At 54.4% G+C, this 23,360-nt stretch overlaps 8 protein-coding genes across 8 annotated transcripts; 5 read left to right on the plus strand and 3 right to left on the minus strand.

Annotated features, from left to right (window-relative positions):
• Positions 1-188: 188 nt before the first annotated feature.
• Positions 189-1,402, minus strand: J4E85_005671 (uncharacterized protein; the record flags this gene model as incomplete). The annotated part of the gene is made up of 4 exons (XM_051469914.1): positions 189-807; positions 866-1,030; positions 1,089-1,288; positions 1,349-1,402. 4 exons carry the CDS (start codon positions 1,400-1,402, stop codon positions 189-191), a joined length of 1,038 nt encoding a protein of 345 aa, XP_051326745.1.
• Positions 1,403-1,645: 243 nt separating this feature from the next.
• J4E85_005672 (uncharacterized protein) lies at positions 1,646-2,927 on the plus strand (the record flags this gene model as incomplete). The annotated part of the gene is made up of 6 exons (XM_051469915.1): positions 1,646-1,862; positions 1,949-2,030; positions 2,089-2,168; positions 2,220-2,284; positions 2,333-2,535; positions 2,606-2,927. 6 exons carry the CDS (start codon positions 1,646-1,648, stop codon positions 2,925-2,927), a joined length of 969 nt encoding a protein of 322 aa, XP_051326746.1.
• Positions 2,928-3,119: 192 nt separating this feature from the next.
• J4E85_005673 (uncharacterized protein) lies at positions 3,120-4,027 on the minus strand (the record flags this gene model as incomplete). The annotated part of the gene is made up of 2 exons (XM_051469916.1): positions 3,120-3,506; positions 3,707-4,027. 2 exons carry the CDS (start codon positions 4,025-4,027, stop codon positions 3,120-3,122), a joined length of 708 nt encoding a protein of 235 aa, XP_051326747.1.
• Positions 4,028-5,332: 1,305 nt separating this feature from the next.
• On the plus strand, positions 5,333-6,471 carry J4E85_005674 (uncharacterized protein; the record flags this gene model as incomplete). Its single annotated transcript, XM_051469917.1, has 4 exons — positions 5,333-5,462; positions 5,552-5,565; positions 5,626-5,682; positions 5,734-6,471. 4 exons carry the CDS (start codon positions 5,333-5,335, stop codon positions 6,469-6,471), a joined length of 939 nt encoding a protein of 312 aa, XP_051326748.1.
• Positions 6,472-7,596: 1,125 nt separating this feature from the next.
• J4E85_005675 (uncharacterized protein) lies at positions 7,597-8,814 on the plus strand (the record flags this gene model as incomplete). Its single annotated transcript, XM_051469918.1, has 5 exons — positions 7,597-7,641; positions 7,716-7,826; positions 7,879-7,966; positions 8,019-8,481; positions 8,529-8,814. The coding sequence occupies 5 exons, from the start codon at positions 7,597-7,599 to the stop codon at positions 8,812-8,814; spliced, it is 993 nt and encodes a 330-aa protein (XP_051326749.1).
• Positions 8,815-9,451: 637 nt separating this feature from the next.
• On the plus strand, positions 9,452-10,287 carry J4E85_005676 (uncharacterized protein; the record flags this gene model as incomplete). Its single annotated transcript, XM_051469919.1, has 2 exons — positions 9,452-9,822; positions 9,882-10,287. The coding sequence occupies 2 exons, from the start codon at positions 9,452-9,454 to the stop codon at positions 10,285-10,287; spliced, it is 777 nt and encodes a 258-aa protein (XP_051326750.1).
• Positions 10,288-11,378: 1,091 nt separating this feature from the next.
• On the plus strand, positions 11,379-13,559 carry J4E85_005677 (uncharacterized protein; the record flags this gene model as incomplete). The annotated part of the gene is made up of 4 exons (XM_051469920.1): positions 11,379-11,424; positions 11,474-11,962; positions 12,011-12,773; positions 12,821-13,559. 4 exons carry the CDS (start codon positions 11,379-11,381, stop codon positions 13,557-13,559), a joined length of 2,037 nt encoding a protein of 678 aa, XP_051326751.1.
• Positions 13,560-20,621: 7,062 nt separating this feature from the next.
• J4E85_005678 (uncharacterized protein) lies at positions 20,622-21,221 on the minus strand (the record flags this gene model as incomplete). The annotated part of the gene is made up of 1 exon (XM_051469921.1): positions 20,622-21,221. One exon carries the CDS (start codon positions 21,219-21,221, stop codon positions 20,622-20,624), a length of 600 nt encoding a protein of 199 aa, XP_051326752.1.
• Positions 21,222-23,360: the final 2,139 nt, after the last annotated feature.

Here is a 23,360-nt window from a genome sequence, read left to right on the forward strand (position 1 = left end):
CGTCCTGCAATGAATCTGTTGCAGGACGGTCATTCAATTTTATCAGCATGTACGGTGTAGAGAAACGACGTAAATGCTTTCTTACGCAGGATATGTTTCTATACACATATTTATACATAGCCTTCGGAATCCATGACTCTTCCACGCAATGCTGCCGCTGCCTTCCATCGTCCAACGTACCCTGCTTCTTACGGCCTCATCTCAACCTTCCCCTCATGCCCCTTCATCGCCTCCTTAAACCCATCCCTCTGCAGAATCTCCGCCACCTTATCCATAACCTTGCCCTCCCTCCTCCTACTATAATCACCCTCCTTCATCTCATACCCAGCCCTCGTCGCATCCTCCAAACTCTCATACTCCCAGATATTCGCCTTCATACCCACACCATGATACTGATGTTTCTGCAAGAACGCCAACCACGCCTTCACCACATCCGGGTGTCCGTCTTGGATCTGGATCAACCGCCGCATGGTGATGCGCTCGAAGTTTTCTTGGGATTTCTTGAAAATGAAGTTGGAGCGTGGGACTGTCCAGCGTTCGGTTATGCGGGGGAGGGGGATGGGGCCTCGCGCGCAGAGACCCATGTAGTAGGCTGCGCGGACGGCGAAGTCGGCGAAGAGGAGGAGATTGCGGATGTTGTATGTGCGCAGTTGGAGGTCGCAGGTGGGCACGCCGTGTTCGGGCGTGCGGCGCAGGGGGCGCATGTGGACGGCTCGGACATTGATGGGGGTGCGGAGGGCTTCGAGGGCTTCGGCGGTTTTGGCGTCGAGGGGGGGTTGGTCGGTGGGGAGGGTGATGTTGTGTTCCCTGGTGTTGTTGTTAGAGGACTGCGGGTTGGGATTGAAAGTCCGAAGGGGAGGCTTACTTTGCCAGTTTGATGGGTTCCAGACCAGCGCGTTTGTACACCTTGAGGAGACCCAAGTGGTCAGGTGTGTTTTGTAGTTCTTTCCACCTCTGCGCTGCCTCTTCGCGTGTCTTAGGCTCCCATTCTTCTTGACGCTGGTTGACTTTTTGTTGGCTTGCGTATAGACTAATTTGTTGTCAGCAACTTCTTCTTCCTTTGTTTCTGTATATTCGGCATATCGTACGTCTTGTATTCCTCCCGACTGATACCAAGATCCTCTAACCGCTGGTCGAGTGGCATGGTACTATTCTCCAGCTCCAGCTTCAACCGACCCATAAGCTTGGCATCTTTGTCTTCTCTCGAGTCCCTCTCATTGCTCTCCTCTGATCGTGAGCTTTTCGCCCGCGAGAAAGTCTGTGTGTGTGGTCGGGGGGCGTGGGTGATCTGTACCGCGCATTAGCAATTGATGGACTCCCACAAGCAGTTCAATTGGAGTAGAAATACCTTTGCCCTCTTCGCCGGCCCCAGAAAGGAGCGCATACATCGTGGCGCTGCCATGTTTGATATCGTCGCACTCGCCCACGTCCAACATCGAACTTCTTCCAGAGAGCCGATGGCGCTAATCACGGTTCCAGCTAGGGTCTTGGCGGTATCGGAATTGGCCGCGCCTTCCTTCTGTACCCTAGTCGTACCATCTTAACTTGTCACATGTACAAGACAAACTGTTCCTCTTGATACAAGACCGAATCTCTACGACTCCTCATTCTTCAACTGTTCCTGAAGAAGCAACTAACAATCAAAATGGAAACAGTTTCAGATATGGCTGCGGCACCGAACGCCTATGCCCGCGCTATGCAAACGGCCATGTACGTGCGCCAACAGCTGCCAGAGGCTCTGCAGTATCCCAAGGTAGCCATTGTGTGCGGTTCTGGACTGGGTGGACTGGCCGACACAATCGAGGCGGAACCGAAAGTCGAACTGGCTTATGGCACCATTCCAAACTTTCCCAAGAGTACTGGTGAGTGCAGATATGGAAGCATCATTTCGCTGCAGATGCGATCTGTCGAATTGCACAGGATGCGGGGTACTGACACCTTTGTTTAGTTGTGGGACATGCTGGAAAGTTTGTGTTCGGTCAGATTGGTCCTCAGAAGACGCCTGTAGCGCTTCTTGTTGGACGGGCCCAGTGAGTCACTCGAAGATGAGAGGCTTTGGCGCAAGAATCATGATATTAATAGATGCAGTTTCTATGAAGGGCACTCGATGGACCTTGTCACATTCGCTACTCGAGTGTGCAAATTGCTTGGTGTCGAGACCATGATCGGTATGTCAAGAGAGCAGATGATCAGAGTCAACTGGCTAACCGTGGATGAAGTCACAAACGCAGCCGGTGGTCTCAACCAGACTTACCGCGTAGGAGACATCGTATGCTTGAACGACGTATGTCAACCCTTTTGGAAACGTCGAGCTTAATCTAACTCTGCTTAGCATCTCAATATGGCTGGGCTGGTGGGCATCCATCCTCTGCGTGGACCCAATATCGAGGAGTTTGGCACGCGGTTCCCACCTCTGTCAGATGCGTACGACCTCGACTTGAGGGTGCGGACGCACAAGGCCTGGGCAAAACTAGGACTGGATAAACAGGAGCGACGGCTACACGAGGGTGTATACGCGTTTGTGGCAGGACCAACGTATGTCATTCAAGTCCTTCTCCTCCCTCTACTTCGCTATGGCATCAAACATGTGCTGACCGTGTTCAAGTTACGAAACTCGTGCAGAATGCCGAATGCTCAGCACGCTAGGAGCTGATGTGGTGGGTATGTCGACTGTACCGGAGATAATCGTTGCCAGACATGCCGGAATGCGTATTCTTGCATTCAGTCTAGTTACCAACGTGGCTGTCCTCGAGGCAGGCGCCCGCGGTAACGATGCGGAGATCCAGACCATGAACAGGGCGGAACTGACTGAGCATTTAAGCCAAGGCAAGGCAAACCACGAGGAGGTACTGGAGGCCGGGCGGGAGGCAGCCAAGGACATGCAAGCCCTGGTCAAGCAGATCTTGTCCGATCTTCACGGCCAATGATCAAGGCTGTGGTTACGGCGGGCCAATATGGTAACCGCCAGTGTGCCCTTCAGATGTGCATCGCAAGCAGGCATAGTTTCACAAGGGTGAGGCCTGAGTCCAGAATAGAATATACCACCCACACGGTCCAGAACAAACAAAGTCCCGGTGTAGAATCGTCCTGGCATGTGGCCAGAAGCGACCAAGCAAGTCTCAAGGCTTGACGACCTTGCCCTTGTTTCGCTTCGCCTTCATCGCCTTGTAGTGCGCCTTCTTGCCGCTCTGCTTCGATGTCTGGATATCCTCGTACTTGCGCTTGAAACGGCCGCTGTCCTGTTCCTGGGCGACAATCTCCTCCAGCATGGTCTGCTTGCGCTCCTTGTTCTTCAAACGGCTGCTGTAGAACTCAGTAGCGCCTTCGATGATAGTGCCGACTTGGGAGAATGCAGGAACATCGCCCTTCTTGTTGTCCTTTTTGTAGTGGCGGTGGGGGTCAAGGACGTTCCTCATCTTGAGTAGCTGGAGATCTCGGCGCAGCTCTGGGGTAAGGTCGGTCTTGGGCATGTTGAACCACTGTGCGCCAGCGGTGGCCTTCTTCTCCTGTGGAAAGCTGTTAGCATCGTGACTGACAACTTCAAAAGTAAAACTTGAGTGTGGTATTGCCTCAGTGTAACTATGAACTAATGGAGCCTCAGTGGTGCAGGAAGGCAACCAAGACGGCGCCCGAGTCTGCTCAGCTAAAAGTTTGGGATAATTTTCATCACGGGCATGCGGATGCGAATAGTGTGGCTTGAACGTACCTCTTGCTTCTGCTTCTTGATTTGAAGCGGATCCTCAATCTTCTTGATGCCGTTAGCCAAAGCCTGCTGCTTTTTGTCGACGAGCTTCGAGTGATCTAGGCGCGTGATGTTGCCGTCAGTCTTTTCGTAAGTATCGGCAATATGGCCGGGCTGCAGCTTCGGTAGCCTGAATGGAGCATCCGACTTGTTCGCGGGCTGCGCTGTGGCTGCCTTTGCGCGCATACGGACTGCAGCTTCATTAAGCAGCTCCCGTATCTGCTCATCCGAGAGTTCCTCATCGGTGTCCTCAGCGAGGAGCGGCTGGTGCGTTGGCAACTCCATGTTGGCGTTGTCCGGGAAGAAAGTGTTGGAAAATTTGAGGAACTTTTTGAGAAGCTCCGGCGCGCTAGCCAGTTCGGCCCGTGCGGCAGCGCTAACCGTTCTGGTCGCGATGCGCTCGCGGCGACATTACGTTCGCAGTCTCTCATACCATTTCCAATCCAAGGCAGCTGGATTGACAGTGATCCACCTCTGCTGCTACGCTAGGATTGCCCTGCTCCAAGGCTTCCTTCGTGTCTCTCGTGTACTCGAAATCAGTCCCGATGGTTGGGATCCGCCACGTCAAGCCCGCTGATGAAGCTCCAGAGTCAGCTTCACTCCTGGGCCGTCGCCTTTGTCATATTGTCTTATGACGCGTGCTCGCATATTCTGGCGCGCTCGAGAGAATCGGACGGTGAACAACTCATCACTGGCATAGCCCTGGTGTCTACGGGGCCAATGAGAGAGCGTCATCCTGACCAATAGCGCTCACATCCCGCATGCTACTCCAGTTGGGGCGGGATCAAGTTCGTCTCTCTAGCGTGGTGCCTCGATGTGAAGTGTGCTGCCATGGGCCACGATCGGTTCGAGTCTTGCGCCGGATGGAGATTGAATTGTGATAGAGGCGGCAGGAACATTGCGTCGCTACTGTGCTGTCACCTTGTCGGGCCTTGTAGAGAGATGTGGTGCGACATGCATATCGCGCATATAAGCATGGCCGAAGCGACGATCGCAGCATCTTCTTCTGAAGAGACTCTAGTATGCGAAATACGACGTCAGAACATTGAGCGAATCCTGCACCCGCCCTATACTGCAGCCCGTCTTCGCCCACAGTTCTACATAATTGTCCGCGTCGTGAGTAACGTTGGGGCCCTTGCTTAGCTGTGGTTCGTTGACTCGTTAGAAACCCACCAACCAAGCATCAAACTCCGCGAATATATTCTCGTACTGGAATTTGATTCGTCGAACCAGAGCATAGGTCAGTTGCGCATTTGATACAACCTCACGAGCGTTGGTGCGATTGAGAAATAGAGTAATGCTCATCTACCATGGCAGGCCGCACACAGCAACGCCGCGGGAGCCTAAAGACAGGTACCTGCGCCTTCCCCGCCCACCTCTCCCGACCACTCAGACCGCATCTTCGACGGAATCACGACCTCGCCCTCCTCTCACAACACGCCCACCGCGAGACCCCGAGCAGCCATTGGACGTCGCGCGTCCCTTTCTGCACCGTCCCGCGACCGAGGAACAAGTATTGCCATCCAGACACGCCGCGGACTGACGCAGACCCTGTCCACCGCGTAACACTTGCGCAACCACGCCCAAGCCATGGACCAAGTCAACCTCCAGGGCCACGGCCAGCAGAAGATGCGCCAGCAGCCCCAGCAAGCTGCGCCGCGCAAATACGACGGCCAGCAGGGCAACCCCCTCTATGATCCCACCAACGGTGGCCACTATGGTACGTCTTCCCGCCCCAGCTGCATGCCACGCGACGCGGCGCTGGCTGTCGCATTCACCATGACATCCTGTGCTAACACTATACCGCAGGCGCATCTGCAGCAGTACGTTATATTCGCGCATCCGCGCCTATGCCTACTTCCAGCCGCTGATATTTGGTCCAGATTGCCGCACAGAACCACGCGCCCGATCCACAGCTGTTCACCGGCTCGTGGCAGAATGTACGCGCTCGCATCTGTCATAGCCACGATCGCACAAACTAACGCCTACAGGTCAACCAAGGACTCACCGGCAACTACCGCGACATCCTCAATACATACTGGCAGCAGCAAGTCACGAAGCTCGAGACTGACGAACACGACTACAAGCTACACCAGCTCCCGCTTGCCCGTATCAAGAAGGTCATGAAGGCCGACCCAGAGGTCAAGATGATCTCAGCCGAAGCTCCCATCCTTTTCGCCAAGGGTTGCGACATCTTCATCACCGAGCTCACAATGCGCGCCTGGATCCACGCCGAGGAGAACAAGCGTCGCACTCTCCAGCGCTCCGACATCGCCTCGGCTTTGTCAAAGTCGGACATGTTCGACTTTCTCATCGACATCGTGCCCCGCGAGGAGGCTCATCCCCACAAGAGGAGTGCCGGCCAGAACGCAGCTGTCCAGTCATCAGCAGCTGTGGTCCCTCCCGGGGCTATGCCTCAGCCAGTACATGCTCAGCACTCCATGCCACCTCCCGACTATGGCCTGCAGGAGCATCTAGGACAGCAGCAGGAGTACCAGCAACCGCCCATGTACCCGGGTCCGATGCAAGGCGACCCCCGCGCCTATGCACAGCAGCCCATGTTCGACCCCAGCGTCTACACGCAATACCAGGTGGGCGGTCAGCAACCGCAAATGTACGCAGTTGGTGGTCAGCGTGGGCCTGACCCGAATGCCGATCCCCAGAGCTATGGCCGGTATGAGGCTGACCCCGACGACGCCGAAGGCGAGAGGGTCGACGCTGAAAGTTAGGAACGACGACGTTATCCTAGGCTCTGGAGCCTACTTCGACGTTAGCTCACCCACTCTGCATGTTATCATGTTGATGTAGTCTCCAGACCTGTCGGGGTTTTTTCTTGTGTAAGATGGTTCTATCAAGGCACAGGGGAGGTGATGGAGGCAGGCAATGAGTATGATCCCAGTGTTTACGAGGCGTTGAGGGAGTTTGGGGATTTCTTGGGCACGGCCGCGGATGCGGATCGGTTAGCTTGTGGCAGCCTTATGAGCAGATATCCATTGATAGAGTAACAGCTTGCACCACCACCATGTTTGCCCATCAACAGTGCAATGAGGTGTGCTTGGGCCGCTTGAGCGCGGAGCGGAAACAACGTTGGCAGCATCCCGATCCGCTCCGGCAACTAAACTGGCTGAATATGACGAAGATCAGTCAGGGTCCAAGGTCCACATCGCATCAATTCCTGGAGATCTTCACAAAAAAAGGTGGTACCGAGACAATCCAGGGGTCTGGGAAGCCTATTAGGTGGACTGCTGTCGATGATCAGACAGCCTTGCCAATTATCCCTCAAAACTGACAAGAGTGCTCTAGACACTTTGTCAGCGGCCGAAGTACTAGTTACCGTACGCGGGCTAAGAAACATCTTCTCCAGTCTATGGATCCGTACCTGCGTCACAACTAGTGGGCATCCGACCTGCTCCGACTGCTCATGGCACCGAGGCTCGCTGCACATGCTTGGCTAACGCAGCGATAGCATGAGAATGCATCTTTTCTCTGAAGCACATTATACAAGCTATCCACTTGGTATATGGAACAGCCTGGAGTCCACTACCAAGACTCTCAACAAGCACTCACGAAACTAACATTGTCACAAAGCTAGCCAGACTGTGCCGGGGGCATTAGACAGCCATTAGCTTGAAGCGTTTCCCAGACATACTCCCGCCGGTACCCCGCCAGGTCCGTGCTCCACCCCACCTTCCTGGATCCAACAGAACGGGCGCGTGGTGCAGCTCCTACCCTACTTTACTTCAAGCCACCTCCTCCTGCCTTCTTTTCTCTCACCGACTCTTCAACTCTTCTCTCAATCTCTCTTCTCAACTACCACTTTTCAACGCGTCTCCCTTTTACAAACTCACATCACAATGGTCAAAGCCGTAGTAGCCGGAGCCGCAGGAGGCATTGGACAGGTACGAGCTCGAGAGTACCTCAGGGACTTGTCCCTCTACGTTGCATCCGAAATTGACTGACATGACCTCGACAGCCCCTCTCTCTGCTCCTCAAGTCCTGCCAACACGTCACTGAGCTCGCCCTCTACGATGTCGTCAACACACCAGGTGTCGCTGCCGATCTCTCGCACATCTCGACCCCAGCAGTATGAGCTAACCCTAGCCCCGCATATGCATGGAGATACTGAAGGTGGACAGGCTGTCACAGGTTTCCTGCCAAAGGAGGACGGTATGCAAAAGGCCCTCACCGGCGCTGATGTCGTTGTCATCCCTGCTGGTATTCCCCGTAAGTCGAACTCATACTGTTATTGTGGCACCACAATCTAACAAATGCTTAGGCAAGCCGGGTATGACCCGTGATGATCTCTTCAAGATCAACGCCGGTATCGTTCAGGGCCTCATCGAGGGTGTTGCCAAGTACTGCCCCAAGGCGTTCGTACTTGTCATCTCCAACCCCGTCAACTCGACCGTTCCCATCGCCGCCGAGGTCCTCAAGAAGGCAGGCGTCTTCGACCCCAAGAGGCTCTTCGGTGTCACCACCCTTGATGTCGTCCGCGCTGAGACCTTTGTTGCTGAGATCACCGGCGAGAAGAACCCCGGCAACCTAAACATCCCCGTCATTGGCGGCCACTCCGGCGAGACTATCGTACCTCTGTTCAGCCAGTCAAAGCCGAGCGTAACCATCCCGGCCGACAAGATGGAGGCTCTTATCAAGCGCGTCCAATTCGGTGGTGACGAGGTTGTTCAGGCAAAGGAGGGCGCCGGATCCGCTACTCTTTCCATGGCCTACGCCGGATACCGGTATGTTGTATACTTTCCACTAAAGTGCGCTAGCTAACTGCGAACAGCTTCGCCGAGAAGGTCATCAAGGCCTCCAAGGGCGAGAAGGGCATCGTAGAGCCCAGCTACGTCTACCTACCTGGTGTTGAGGGCGGAGATGCCATCTCCAAGGCCACCGGTCTTGAATTCTTCTCCGTGCCCATCGAGCTTGGCCCCAACGGTGCCGAGAAGGCCATCGACGTTGTCAGCAGCGCCAACGACCAAGAGAAGAAACTTCTCCAGGCCTGCTACGACGGCCTGAAGGGCAACATCAGCAAGGGCGTTGAGTTCGTCGCCAACCCTCCCGCTAAGTGAGTGTACCCGGATGTCGGTACAGCTCCTACACAAACTCACATGCGCCTGTCTGTAGATAGACCATGAGCCGTCATGTTGAGCATGAGAGATGATACTACGAATACATGCCTTGGGATGTGCATGAATCTATGCCGATCTGAGCTAAAATATCAATGTTCGCACGATACAATACCATGACCCATTCCAAGTGACCTGCGTTGTTGCCATCATCACTTTCGTATGCATTAAGTTGCATCGAAATATGTGTCGTGTCTGTATATCCCCGACATAACAACATTTCAGCTGCCGAATTGATATAAATCTGGCCCGGGACCAGCTGTAGTGTTGTTCAGAAGTCACAGCGCTCGTGGACCCTTGCAGAGGAATGATCGGCCGCGGCTCCAGCAGCCCACATCTGGACTCGAACATCAACACCACCACCAACACACCGCGATAAACACCACACCACACCGACACCTACTACTGTAAATACCCGACCCTGTACTGAGCAGCAGACGAAGATAAGATTCAAGCTACTGTAGACGCAAACACCCGCACACCACATCGGCGCGCGCATCTTCGTCGCGCACAATCTCACAACCACTATCATCGCCTGTAGCACGACTGAGGACGCAGATACCCTAAACCTTCGCCCAATATGGCGCAAGCCAACCCATCCGCACCGAACGAACCCACCACATCCTACGTCGACCCCACGTTCTCGTTAGTGAACACATCATGTCTTGATCTCCTGCTCATAGAGCTTGTACCCATGGCATATCGCATAACAGCCGATCTCGCCGCCCGGGAAGAGGAGTGGATACACGGGTCATCAGCCACAAAGCCAAAGCGACTATCGGGCGCAAGCAATGACGCGTCAAGTACAGCGGCGGGCACAGCAAGAGGGACAGAAGGCGGGCCAGTAGGCGGAGGAGGCACTGCGACGGTCGACGAGGAAGAAGCACGAGAGGCTGTATTCCATCGATTAGAGAATCTCGGGTATAGAGTTGGACTGGGCGTTGTCGAACGGTACGTCTACTCTCGACGCATGGTAGAACCCCAAAGACCATGGCTAACATTTGACACAGATTCTCCCGAGACGCGCCCCGACCCACCACGCCTCTCGACTGCATAAAGTTTCTATGCAAAGACCTATGGACACTCCTTTTTAGAAAGCAGATCGACAACCTCAAGACCAACCACCGCGGCATCTACGTCCTTACAGACAACACGTTCAAACCTCTCGGCCGCATGTCATTCGATACGAAGAAATATGACGCCGCTATGCAAGCAGCGCTGGTAGCACAAACAGGCGATGTAGCGCTCGGTCGGGACGCAAATAGCCAGGCCAGGGTTCAGCCGTTTCTATACTTCCCAGCCGGTCTGATCAGAGGATGCCTTGCAAGTTTGGGCATACAAGCGACCGTCACAGCGGAAAGCGCTGCACTGCCTGGAGCTACGTTCCAGATCCGGACTGCTGGGGCGAAGACCTGAAGGGAAGAAGATGGTACATAACTCGAATGCTAGTGGCATTGCGCGGCGTTTCTGGAACGAAAAGACGGTGGTCGTCGCATATATACAGAGAGTTGGCATGTCTCTATTCGGAGGGTAAAAACGCATATTGCGTCGGCAGATCTTTACCCACAGTGCGCGAAGGACACCGGTGTACTGATTGTAGTAGTACGGATAACAGGACTAGGTCGCGTCGTTCCTTACAGCACCCAGACGACTGATTCACTATATCACCCGCTGCCGCTTCCCAACAACCTGGGGTCTGAAAGTTTAATAAGACGGCTCGGTAGTAAGATAGTATGCTCCCACTGGGATCGTCAAAGCTCCCCGGATTTGGTCTCAGACACGGTGGCCTCCCTATATCAACGAGCCCGTTTAACTTTATCAACCATGACACCCTGCGATCTCCAATTTCACTTATCACAACTCCAATTGGAGCCGTCGATTATCTCCAAATCTTCACCCCGGTTGATTGTCGTTCGCGGGGTAGATTGCTAACCGAGCAGGGGGTTTATCAACCGTTCAACGAGCCGTTTTCGGCAGCTGCGTCCTTACCTTGAACATGACATCACGGCCTTAGCAACAAGCCTCTGTCAGCGGCTGGCCTACTACTAGTATATCTCTTATCTGAACTCGAGGACAACTAGTGGTGAGGTAGGGCTATAGTACCAAACGTACCCTACGAGCAGGCGCAACTACGCTTAAACGTACGCGCAACCCATCGATCATGCATGAGTACATGTGGAGATTCATCAACCCTAGCTTATCGCACGAGGCGCCCATGTCATACCGTCAGATCGTCGCTGCACTTACCATCCCGTGTAACGACTTTTGCCTATCACACCAATGGACTCTCCCTATCGCGTCGTGCAATCGCCGCGGAAACGCCGTGGGCCCGCGACGGCGAACTACTCCTTGAGGATCACAGTAGTATCTCGACTTACCCTGCTCGGTAATTGGAGTAGGAGCCGTAGTCGGAGTCTTCATAACATATGCTGATATAACCGACTGACCTTCTCGCAAAGGACGGGTCTGAGAACTTTCAACTTTTGACGAGTCTGTTGGATCTCACCATGTCAGAGACAGCGAAAGTACCTCTCCCAGTGGGAGCCGGTTATGGTACGTTCATCCTTCACTCCTAATCAATCCTCATAGCTAAATCATCTAGGCGTCGTCGTCGGCATCGGTTTCTTCTTCGCCTTCCTTATGATGGGAATCTCATACCTCCAAAACCGATACACACGCTACTCGACCCAGTCATCCGAGGAGTTCAACACAGCTTCCCGCTCCGTCAAACCCGGTCTAATCGCCTCCGGCATCGTCTCAGCATGGACATGGGCAGCCACGCTCCTCCAATCCTCCACAGTCGCCTATCAATATGGCGTCGCAGGGCCGTTCTGGTACGCCGCCGGTGCTACGGTACAGATCCTCATGTTCTCGATCCTGGCATGCAAAGTCAAGCAGAACGCACCGAGGTGTCACACGTACCTTGAGATTATCAAAGCGCGATATGGCACGTTTGCGCATCTGGTGTTTATGGTGTTTGCGATGGTGACGAATATTCTGGTTGGCAGCCAGCTTTTGCTGGGTGGAAGTGCGGTTGTCACGAGCTTGACGGGTATGCCGGTGTATGCTGCCGTCTTCTTGATTCCAGTTGGTAAGTAAGAAGGGAAAATGATGAGCGGTGGTATACTGACAATAGTAGGTGTGTGTGCCTATGTCATCCTCGGTGGTCTGCGAGCGACTTTCATCTGCGATTATAGCCACACTTTGATCCTGATGATCATTATCCTTTACTTCATGTTCAACGCGTACGCCGTCAGTCCGCTGATCGGCTCACCCGGCGAGATGTACGAGTTGCTCAAGAAAGCTGGGGCTCAGCGCCCAGTCGCAGGAAACGAGGACGGTTCATACGTGACCTTGAAGTCAAACTTTGGTTTGATCTTTGGTGTTATTCAGTTGTGCTCTGGATCTGGAACTGTCTTTCTCGACCAGGCCTACTGGCAGCGCGCAATCGCTTCGAAACCTTCGACTGCCGTACGCGCGTATCTACTGGGAGGAATCGCTTGGTTCGCTATTCCATTTGGCTTTTCGACAACGCTTGGTCTGGCGGCTGTGGCACTGACCGATAACCCTCGATTTCCGACATACCCCGAGGTACCTACTTCTGGACAGATATCGTCTGGTCTGGCAGCTGCCTTTGCTGCGGAGACATTGATGGGCCAAGGAGGTGCCGTTGCGCTACTTGTGGTTCTCTTCATGGCAGTCACGTCCTGTGCATCTGCGGAACTCATCGCTGTCTCCTCGCTACTGACCTTTGATGTTTACAAGGCCTACATATCGCCTAAGGCGACACCAAAGCAGCTGGTGTTTGTTTCGCACATCATGATTTGCGTCTTCGGATTGACCATGTCCGTATTTGCGTGTATTTGGAACGCGGCTTCGATCGACCTGGGATGGTTGTTCCTGTGAGTCCTACCCAATCTTTGCGTTGTTACCTACTGATTATCTGTAGCGTCATGGGTCTGCTCATCGGCGGCGCTGTCTTCCCCACAGCGTTTTCCATACTATGGCGAAAGCAAACTAAAGTCGCCGCTATATCAGGTTGTCTGTCTGGCCTTGCCGCAGGTCTCACGGCGTGGCTCAGTACGGCGAAGAGTTACTATGGCGAGATCACGGTAGAAACGACCGGCATGTCGTATCCCACACTCGCCGGTAACCTAGCAGCCATTATGACCGGCCTCATCGTAACAACAACAATCACCCTGATCAAACCCGACAACTTCGACTGGGAAATCACCCGCGCCATCAACGCCGTCGAGCTGGATGGCATAAACGACGACAACACCCCCAGAGAAAGCTCAACGCCCGAACTCTCTGACTCTGGCGAGAAGAAAATTGCAACAGACGCTCCAACACAACCCGAAGCAGTCGTAGCAGCATCCGAACTCCCACCTCATCTCGCCCCGACACAAGAAGAGCCCGACGACCCATCTACACTCCGCCGCGCTTTCAAACTAGCCTGCATCTCCGCCTTCCTCCTAACCTTCATCCTCGACTTCCTTCTTCCGATGCCCATGTTCTTCTCGCACTACATCTTTTCCAAGGGCTTCTTTACGGCATGGGTGGTGGTGAGCTTTATTTGGGTGTTTGCTAGTAGCGCGATTAGTTGTTTGCTGCCGATTTGGGAGACGAGGGGCAGTTTTGGGACGCTGTTTAGGAAGATGGGTGCGGATTTTAGGGGGAAGAAATGATGTAGAAGGGAGGGAAGGGGTAGATTGTGATAATGTTAGAAATAGAGTATAGCGGAATGGACTGCGAGTTATGTTGAGTTAAAGCATTCGAGGTTAACGCATGGAGTGTTTGGATGTGATGTTCGCGGGCAGTATGACGACTAACTTGGAGCCTGAGAAGTGAGTCTCAGCAATGACCTTCATGCCTACCGCTCGCTGCTCCGCTAAATGTGCAGACATGATCTCTACGGGAGATATCGCCGCTACTCCGCCGTGTATCGAAGTTGTCACCACATCCATCTCTTACAGCTGTCTCTTATCCATGATCCAAGACTTCCGGCCAACGCCCATAAGCCATGCAACAGCAACACGAAAGACCAGTACCCTACATCACTCCCAACAGACCCCGAAGCAGTACATCGAGACTTATAGCACCAGCCCATACTATTCATGACAGACAACGAATAACCGGCGCCATGGTCACATCCCACGAAGTCTCGGATTACCCAGTGAAGTGGTGTCTCGTACCACTCACCACCAAATCCATGCACAAAAGAACAAAACCACATTCATACATGAGCAGCTGAACATAACAATTTTGTTCTTTTCACCGCCATCAAACTAATGCACACCCCTCCGCGGTAAAAGCGGCTCATCCTTTTCTTTTACCCGCTTAACCCCCTTCACCCATTCATCCCATTTCCCGTACGCGAGCCGCCACTATTTCTCCTCGCCTCGTCCCTTCTCGGTTCGTGTCGCACGGAGTACGTTTAAATCACACCATGGAGGACGGAGCTTTCATGACGACTGGACATGTCTTCGCATCGGCTTTGATGCTCTTCTTGGGTTGGGGGTGATGTGGAGTATTCTGCATGGTGGGATGAGGGCATGGGTATGTATAAATGATGGAGGGGGATACAGCGAGTAGAGGTATCTCGACCGCCGCTTACCTTGTGGACGCATGCCTCACGACAGGATTTTCACGTGATTCACAACAAGAACGACCCTACATACAACATCACACCACGAAGAAAGGCAACGAACCACCTCCTTGGTTTCGCAACGACTTCCCTAATCGGACCTACTACTGTACCTCCGTCATACCTCGGTCTCGCATATGCCATGAATCGTCGTCGCAGTTTGCGGTGTATGAAACCATGAATCAAGCGCAAGTCCTCGGCAACAGGAGGTGGTTATCATCATCGGAATGTGGAGGAGACAACCGCGAATGTAATAAGCTTTCAGCATGGATACTTTATGCCAACTTGTCCCAGACACAAAAACGGGGGAGGCAGGCTATGTTGTGGCTTTAACGTTGCGCACATACACACGCGTACGCACGCATGCGCGCGAGTCGCAGCGCACAAACGTCCATCAACGCCTCTTCGTAACCGCTGTGTCCAAGCCACGAAGGATGGGAGGTTAGGAACGTCAAACCTTAAGATAAGCGAGAAGCGAGGGAGAGAGAGTAGAGGCGAGGCGAGATGGGCAATTGCAAATTGCACACCCTTACACTACATGGGCGATCCACGAAAACCCGCGAGAGGACACTGAATCGCCACCTGCACTTCCCCCAAGAACGTCATTCCGCCAATCCGGGCAGCGGCAAAAAGTGCCGAAAGCACGAGGACCAACGTCCTTGGTCCACGGTACCGCGTAGTGGTATCAGCGCTGGCGCTGCTGTTCATCCCTTGCTACGCGTGCTTCGGTATCAGAAATAAAAATAACTGCGATGATGATGGTGGTAATGTGAGTGAGATAGGTGGTGGTGATATAGTTTATTGATTCATCGTCATTTGTACAACAAACAAACACACCCTACACACACACACGCCATCTTCTCAACGCTCAACCATCCCTGCTAAGCGAAGAGAGACAGCCTCCATAGTCCATACGTGTGTGGCCCACGCCAACGGGACGGGACAAGTAAAAGGTTAAAAGTCGTCAAAAAAGGGGATGGAAAAAGAAGCAAAGAGTAAGCAAGCAAGGGAGGTGTACCGAAAGCCACCTGCGCAAAAAGAGCAAACAAAAAACATGGCATTCCTGCACTTTCCCACTTTCCCGATGGTAATCAAAGACGGCGTATTTAGAGTTTCGGCGTTAGGAGCTAAAGAAACAAGGGATTTGGGGGATCAGGATGCAGATGCAGATGCAGGATTTGGGGAACGCCACCTAGCTGGCTGACTGCATGCAGGATGATTAGTTAGACGAGATTGGGGTTTGGTGATGCACGGTAAGAGGGCGCGAGGCGACGGGCTGGGGTTTTTGGCGTGGCGTATGTGCCTAGGTAAAGGTGGCGTTTTGTTTGCCTAGGGATTCTAGTGATATGACATGGGCAATTTTAACTTTGGCCTTTTGTTAGGCTAATGCTCATCATCGATCATCGTTGTCTATGGCCATGTGAAAGCCAGGGTAAGGAGGAGGGAGCTGGAGGCTGAAGGGCTAGCGTGAGGGGTCTGAAAGCGGGGGTGTGTGGATGGTGATAGTCGGTGGATGGTGGATGGCGAAAACGAACGAAAGAGGGGGGGTCAGGATCTTAGTGCTGGTGGGTGGTGGTGGTGGTGTGTTTACTACTCCGGAGTACTCCTATGGTACGATATCCCAGGTGATTTGCGAGAATAGCGAAAAAAAAACGAGATTGAGATCTCGTCACCCTCCCGATCATCTGATCGATCTATCTGCTGTGGGATTTTCCCGCCCGAACCGAATACAAGATACTGGATATACATACAACATGGCGTGCGGCGTATGTTGCATACATGGATCTATACTTCCATGCATTATTACCACTCGACTTCCGCTTGGTCTGTGTACCATACTCCTCTCCCTGATATGTGCGTGCGTATGTGTGTGTGTGTGTGTGTGTGACACCACGGAATCCAGTACCGCGCCTCTCTCCGTCGAGAGCGAAAGTACGAGTTGTAACATCGGTCGGAGGTGAGTAGAAAAGGATGAGAAGCAAGGACCACAAAAGCGGGTAACGGACATGCACCTGCATGATTGTCAGAGCCAGGAGCAAGGAAAAAGCAAACCTGCAGCCTGGGTCCGCAAGGTGCAAGACCAAGATGAGCATCGTGCAACGATCTGTGTGATATGTGTATGGGTAAACATGCAGGGTGTCTCGAGCCAACACCAACACCGAGACAAGAGAAAACGCAGGGGCTGGATCGATCTTCAAATCTGCCTCTGCTACCTTGCCCTGGCAGCTGCTGGCGCCGCGTGGTTGCGCAATGTGATACAAATGTCATCTTTCGGCCTCGTAGTCCAGCCATTCACAGCCAAGAAGCAAACTTCGCACTTTGCCTAGTTTGTGCTGCTCTCTCCGAACCATCGGGGGGCGAGGGAGCGTTGGGATCCGCTGGTTCGGCGCGCGCTACCTATTCCTACACCGGTATATCGTGGGTGGGTGGTACCGATGGTACCCTATACTGTAGTCGCCCATCCTACAGTTGCTATATCGGTGTCGGTAAATCAAATCTTTGCCGTCCGTCGCAGAATGTGCTGTTTGGAGAAGGCCCCTTGCATAATGGACGCGCGGGAGCATCTAGGATGTATAATCGTCTGCGAGGTTCCTATATCATGATGGGATCTTCTCTTGGATTCGGGTCCTACTACCGCATTTTGATCGAACCTACGTCTTGTGTGGTATGCGCGGTCATCCGTCTGGCGAGGATCCTGTGAGCGCATCTCCTTTGTGGCACAGTCGCTGGAATGGCATGGCGGATGGTGGCGGCTGAAGATGATGGGTTTCACAGCCGATGTGGATGTGTGCACGGGATGGATGAATGTGTTTGGAGAGTGGGTACTGCCGTCGGGCCTAAGCTTTCTTTATCTCCGCAGCCGTCTGGCTGGCCGTTTATATGGAGCATTGGCTGGCTGGAAGGTACGACCCGACCAATTGCGTCCTGCACATCGAAATGAGGTAATTGCAGCATTGTTGCTGTTGGTATGCTGTCTCACAAGCTCACGATATCGGGTGCACGTGCTTTCAAGTTCAATCGCCCACATGCTCGAGTGTGGAGTACCTGCCAACTTGCGAAGAAATGCTTCGCTGCCGCCAGTTCCGATTGGCTTCGTATCCCCGTTAATGACAAGTATTTCTCGACCCTGCTTGGTTTGTTGGCGGCGCATATTGCCTTTATCAGCCGCAAGCGAGGCACCGCGCTTGCAGACGACGTACTGCGATGCAATCTTGGGAGCTATACCGAGTGTCACATATAGACAATATATCGTGATGACAACGAAGAAGGATCCTTCCGCGCTTGATCCACTTTACGAGAATGACCGCCGTTCGGCCCAATGTAACCGCGACCCGTCTCTTGCCTGTTCCGACCTGGCTGCATAGTAGGCCCTGTCTTTTGACAGCTGTCATTGCCACGGTTGTGATGAGAAGCGTAGTCTTGCAGACGCGGCTTATCCTGTGATCACGGCAGGGGGTTCAATTCCAGGTCCCTCAATTCGCTCCACTGCTGACTGTGAGGGGGCGGTTTCGCTGCGCCACGAGTCAGCGCCTGAGCGCGCGAGGGGGCAACGGGGGAAATTCGCCGGCACGCCTGAACGGCAGTTTCTTACGTGAGGTGAGGTGCGCACAAGACATCCCAGTGATCCCGCAACGGATGGCGAGTCAGACTTAATGTGAGTTTGCGCGCGAAGCGAAAGAACTGGAGTGTTTGGTTCTGGCCCGTGGTGGCTGATGCGCCAATCAAACAGTGGGATGGGTCGAGCTTCAGGGAGAGCCCGCGACTCAACTCCAAGGGGGGCTTGTGCTCTGGTCTGCAGCGCCAGTCGGGGCTACTCCACCCAAGGCTACGCTCTTGCGGCTAGCGTTTCGCTGGGACAGACGGAACTGGGAGGACGGTTACGATGACTGTCTGTGCATTCCCGCGGTCGATGAGGTATCGCCAAGCTGGGGAAGCGGAAATGGACATGAATGGCATCTGTATGCTGCTACTGTATCAGGAAGGAATGGATCGCGTGGGTACAATAAAGCGTCTAGAGCGTCCAGGTTCATGCATAGAAGATTGACTTGTGCAGAAAACCTGCTAACAACTGGAGCCGTAATTCTGGGTCAGTTTCCGATGGCTACGTGGCTTCAATTGCGACTCTGCATCGTCGGGCGGACAGTTTCCATGCGGCGTAAATGGGAAAGTTTTGCTGTTCAAACAGCCCCTTGCACATGCTATGACGTAGGCGCGCAGCCGTCTTGATGCCGTGTGGTGCCGAAGTATACCCAACGGCACTTAAGCATTGCCTTCGGCAGTGCAGCCAGGATGCAAGACCGGGTACAGCAGGTTTGCATTCACGTTGCGGCCCGATTGTATACCCACATTCTCAAACAACCGTCCAGGCGTTGTGACTCGATGAGCGCGCCCGCGGCCTCGCGTCCCCAGCCAACGACGCAAACCGTTAGCACCCACCGAGAGAGTTTTGCCTGCGCTAGAGCCCAGATCTGCAATCGACACCCAGCGTTTCCCGAAGGCGCTGTGTGCTCCGAGCGATCGACGCCGACTATTTATACAAGAACGTTGCAAGGGCAGTGCGAGGTCTTTGAACCCGGTGATTCGGATGTGTTGCGGGTGCATTTCGTTCAGTTTGGTGAATTCTAAGCGACCGATTGGGTTTGCATGGTCAAATCGTGAGGCTAACAAGAAAAGATCAGCAGGCAGTCGCGTGAGATGCGTGGCGAAGCCCATCAGAACGGTATCGAAACGGTGATGATTGGCGAGGCTGATGACGCTGCTTGATGAGGTCATTGTCTATTGCTAGATCTGTGGGTGTCGAACTCTGGCTTTTCATTTGTTTCTCCCAACCAGGAATACCATGCTTACTTTACTGCACAATGAAAGGCGCACCAGCTGCTCACCCTCAATGTGTGCACAATAATTATCCATGTGATATACCAGTTTCCAACAGTCTGATTACATAGATGCGTTCCAGCCACATCTCAGATCCACGATGATCCAGCTCAAAAATCGATATTCGAGCGCATACCGGACTCGGCCAAACTCGAGCGGCGCCGAAAGACTCCGCTGTACCGGAATGGGGAAGTTGAGCGACGAATTATGATTAGCCGCGATAGCGAGTTCAACAGCGTTGGTGATTCGGGAAGCCCCGCTCGGCAGCCGTCAGCCGTGTCACTCTATACCGTTTCTGCCGACAGCAATGTAAGGGTGTGGCTAGTCATGCAGGTAATTCGGATAGCGTGACTTGTAACAAGTCCCTCAGCTATGATTCGTTGATTCGCCAAGTATGAGGCGTTGAACGATGACGATACGGTAGAGCTTTGCCAGATGTGAGTGTGCCAGCCGTTGTAGTGTTGAGGAACGAGACCGTGTCGATAAAAACCGCATCCGTGTGCAAGGCTGAAGGGATCGATCGTGGTACCGGAACTCTGTTTCAGCGGATCCATATTGGTTGATACTTTGGGTTTCGTACCGAACCGCTTTGACGCTCTTCGCTTGGGCGGGGCTCGTGCATCCATGTCGAGGCACGGAATGCTGGGCCCCTAATGAGTGAATAAGGTTTGTGAGTTTCGCGCTTTGGTAACAGGGTCGTTAGTGGAGACCCGACTCGTGCAGTAGTCCAACAGTTGTGAAGAGATCAGATTGGGTATAGGAGCAACATCGTCGAGTAATAGCTGGTGTGATAGGTACATGCTGCCGACGCCGCATATTGGGCGCCGGCGGAGGAGGTGTGAAACGTAGATGCGAAGGCGTCCCATGCACGGTGTGATACATGGCTTCATGACGCGCAGAAGATATGAGCAGCAACATGACAAATCCCGCTCATCATGGAGCGCCGTGGTGGCATGGCAGCCGTAACGCCAGAGGGAGTGGCTCTCTCGAAAACAATAACGCCAATTCTTTTCCTTTCCACCTCTTTCAGGCGGTGAAATCTTACAGTAACAAATACCAAGGATAGCACCTAAGTCAAAAGCGAGAAGAGGACCGGATGTGGGTATAGCGGAGGCTCTTCTTTTGCTGTCATGGAACACCAACCCCAATGCAAATGCGAACGTGAATCGAATGAGAACTTTCGTGTGCTGAAGCGTAATCGTGAACGAGATGGCGTAGACATTACGACCTATGCTGGAGCGGTCGGGCGGACAGGTGGCGTCGAGTTGGAATTAGGGTCGAATGTGACCACTTTCCGATACTTGGAGGCCTCGTGGGGTATCTCGGACTTTCGCTTGGCGGAAACGGGATAGGCTGGAGCATTAGGTGGCGAAGGGTCTTCTATGCTTCTGCTTCGTGACTTGGGCGGGGCTTCCGTGTCAGGCGGGCTGGTTACGGCTGCTGGACACATTTGATGCTGGCGTACCCAATGTGCGTAGGCTTCATCAGCATACTTGGTGTGGTTCTCCAGTCGTTTGATGTAGTCCTGGGTCAGTCTTGTCTGTTCGTGTATATTCTGTGCTGGTGAACTCAGACGAAACTGGTTCTCTCCGGGTAAGGGCCGCTTCCAGCGGACACCGCAGTTCTTGCATCGCTCCACTTGGGGCGTATTTTGCTGCTGAAGCTGGGCTAGATCCTCAGGAGGAGGGGGTGCAGAGCTAATAGCCAAGATAGCCTGTTCCACAGAGGGTGCGATGGTGTGCTCAGGCGATGGCTGTTCTTCGGGAGTCTCCACTGGCACAGGGACTGCCGGAAGGGGGTCTGGCCGGGGTCTCTGATTTGGCGGCATGTTTTCCGAGGTGTAGACGGTGTTGAATCTTACGTTGTAGCGTTGATGTCGCCCGCCACCGTTTGTTTGGTCTAATGTGGGAGATGGGAGTGGTCTCCTGGATCCAGATTCTGGGTTAACGTCTCGAGCCTGCTCTGGCGACCTGGACGATTCCGTGAAAGCGTGAGGGCCTGAGGATAATGATGGGGAAGGTACACCGTTTGGATGGCGGGTTCCTGTCTCTACGGGTACCTGATTTGAGCGGTTATCGCTCGCTGGAGAGCGTGGCGAGGAAGGCGCAGCTGGATGTGAGATGGGACGGGACGTGTTAGATTGACGACCATTACCCGCAGCAGGATGGAAATAGGAAAAGGCCAGCACAGAGGAGGGGAGAGTAGGTTCGGATTCCTTTGAGTTTTCGAAGCGATGGGAGATGGCCGAGTCTTGGCGGACGCTGGCGGACGGATGTGGTGGTGGATGCGAAGATGCAGAGGAAGAGACAGGCGGACTGTAGGCAGCAATTGGGCCCTGGGGCAGAGAGAGAGAAAATGGTTGATGTTCGGGGCCCAGTGGTGGAATTCTGGTGTTGGTGGGGCTGGCCAGCAGGTCAGCACGCTTGCGGCAGGCTCTGTCACTTGTCGGAACTTACCTGACGTGCGGGCTCGCGTGATTGACTGCGGTGAAGGCGCTGGAATGCGAGTTTGGATGCGCAAAGTCGAGGGCAGCGAGCGTGGCCGGCGGCGTCTGGTGCGAGACAGGACGATCTTGGGGCGTCGGCGGCGGCGGCACGTTGTCACGCGGGCGGTGCAGGACTGAGTCGGACGACGAGGTCAGCTCAGCAAAGCTGGGGAGGGTCCGCTGGGGAAAGTGGTTGGGGTCGGGCTGCGGGTGCCTGCGTGGATGCCAGTCGCTTCCCATCATGGCATTCGGGCGCTGTATTTGAATCTGGCGGTCTGGCGACGCGGTGAGGAAGTTGTGCGTGAGGAAGAAGGGCAGGGTCGCACAAGGAGTAGGGTCTCACGGGAAGGGTGGAAAGGGTCTAGCGATGCAGCAGCTCGAGTGCAGTGCTGGGCCCGCACTGGAAGAAGCGGCTGGCGGCCCTAGTTGAGGGACAGGGCATGTCACTGGTTTGCGCGCGCTGCGGGGGAAGGCGCTGCTGCTGCACTGTGAAAGAGCGCGCTGGGGCCCACTTGAGATGGCATGCAGCGGGGACCTGATGCCGTCGACGAACCCATGCCCCCATGTCGCCCGCCCACCGCCACCCTGCCACCCATGTCCACCCATGCTGGACATGGGCCTCGCACGGCGGGACGCCAGACGCGGAAGCGTGCGAAGCGCTAAGGGGCTCGGGGCTGACGGCTGGAGATCCGCTTGTGGCATGCCAATCTTGCCAGACTCGAGCTGCCGCCCGCCCCCGAGCGCACGACATGACGAGGCGCGACGAGGCGCGACGAGGCGCGACGAGAACACACCTCACGAGTGACCACAGTGACCCTCAGTGACCTTCAGCCTGTGCTTCCATCTAGACGGTGTACTGTCCCCTGACTGGCTGTGGGAAACACCCCCGTGTCCTCAGGCTTCCGTGTTCTGTTCTGTTCCCTACGTCCTCCCGGCTGTGCGCCCACTGCGGCTAGCTGCTTACCTAGCCCGGCCCCACGTGACCGTCCCATGCCCGTCCCATATTCGTCCTCCAATCTGCCTCTCCGCCAGGGTGTCCCTTTGCTTCTTTGGACGACTGCGGCTGCAGCCGAATGAACGCAACTGTGGGCTTCCCGTCTCGGCCACCGACGCGCCGCGACAACGACGCGTTGCAACGGGAGATGCGATGCTGCAAACACCGTAGACTGCTCTGGAAACGACGCTGGAAACGCTGACGTCGCTTACTCCGGAGTACCTCTGACCTGATGACTGTGCCGCCCTCAGCCGCCCGCCCCTCCAAACTACTCCGCCAAGTGCCTCACCACACGAGTGGCAGCACCTCAACACGCCCGCCATGATGCCGCCATATCAGAACCTCCTCCTCGGCCCCCCAAAACCGTTAGTCGCTAGCTCTCATCTCGCCATTTGCTGTTTCGGCTAGCACTCAACGGTGCTTGTGGCGCCAGGCGGCAGGCTACAGCTGCACCCTCCTGACGCATCCAACGGCCATGTTAGTGCCCT

Source organism: Alternaria conjuncta (assembly GCF_024043145.1).
Source record: "Alternaria conjuncta strain BMP 0040 chromosome Unknown scaffold_7, whole genome shotgun sequence".
NCBI classification, from domain to species: Eukaryota; Fungi; Ascomycota; class Dothideomycetes; order Pleosporales; family Pleosporaceae; genus Alternaria; species Alternaria conjuncta.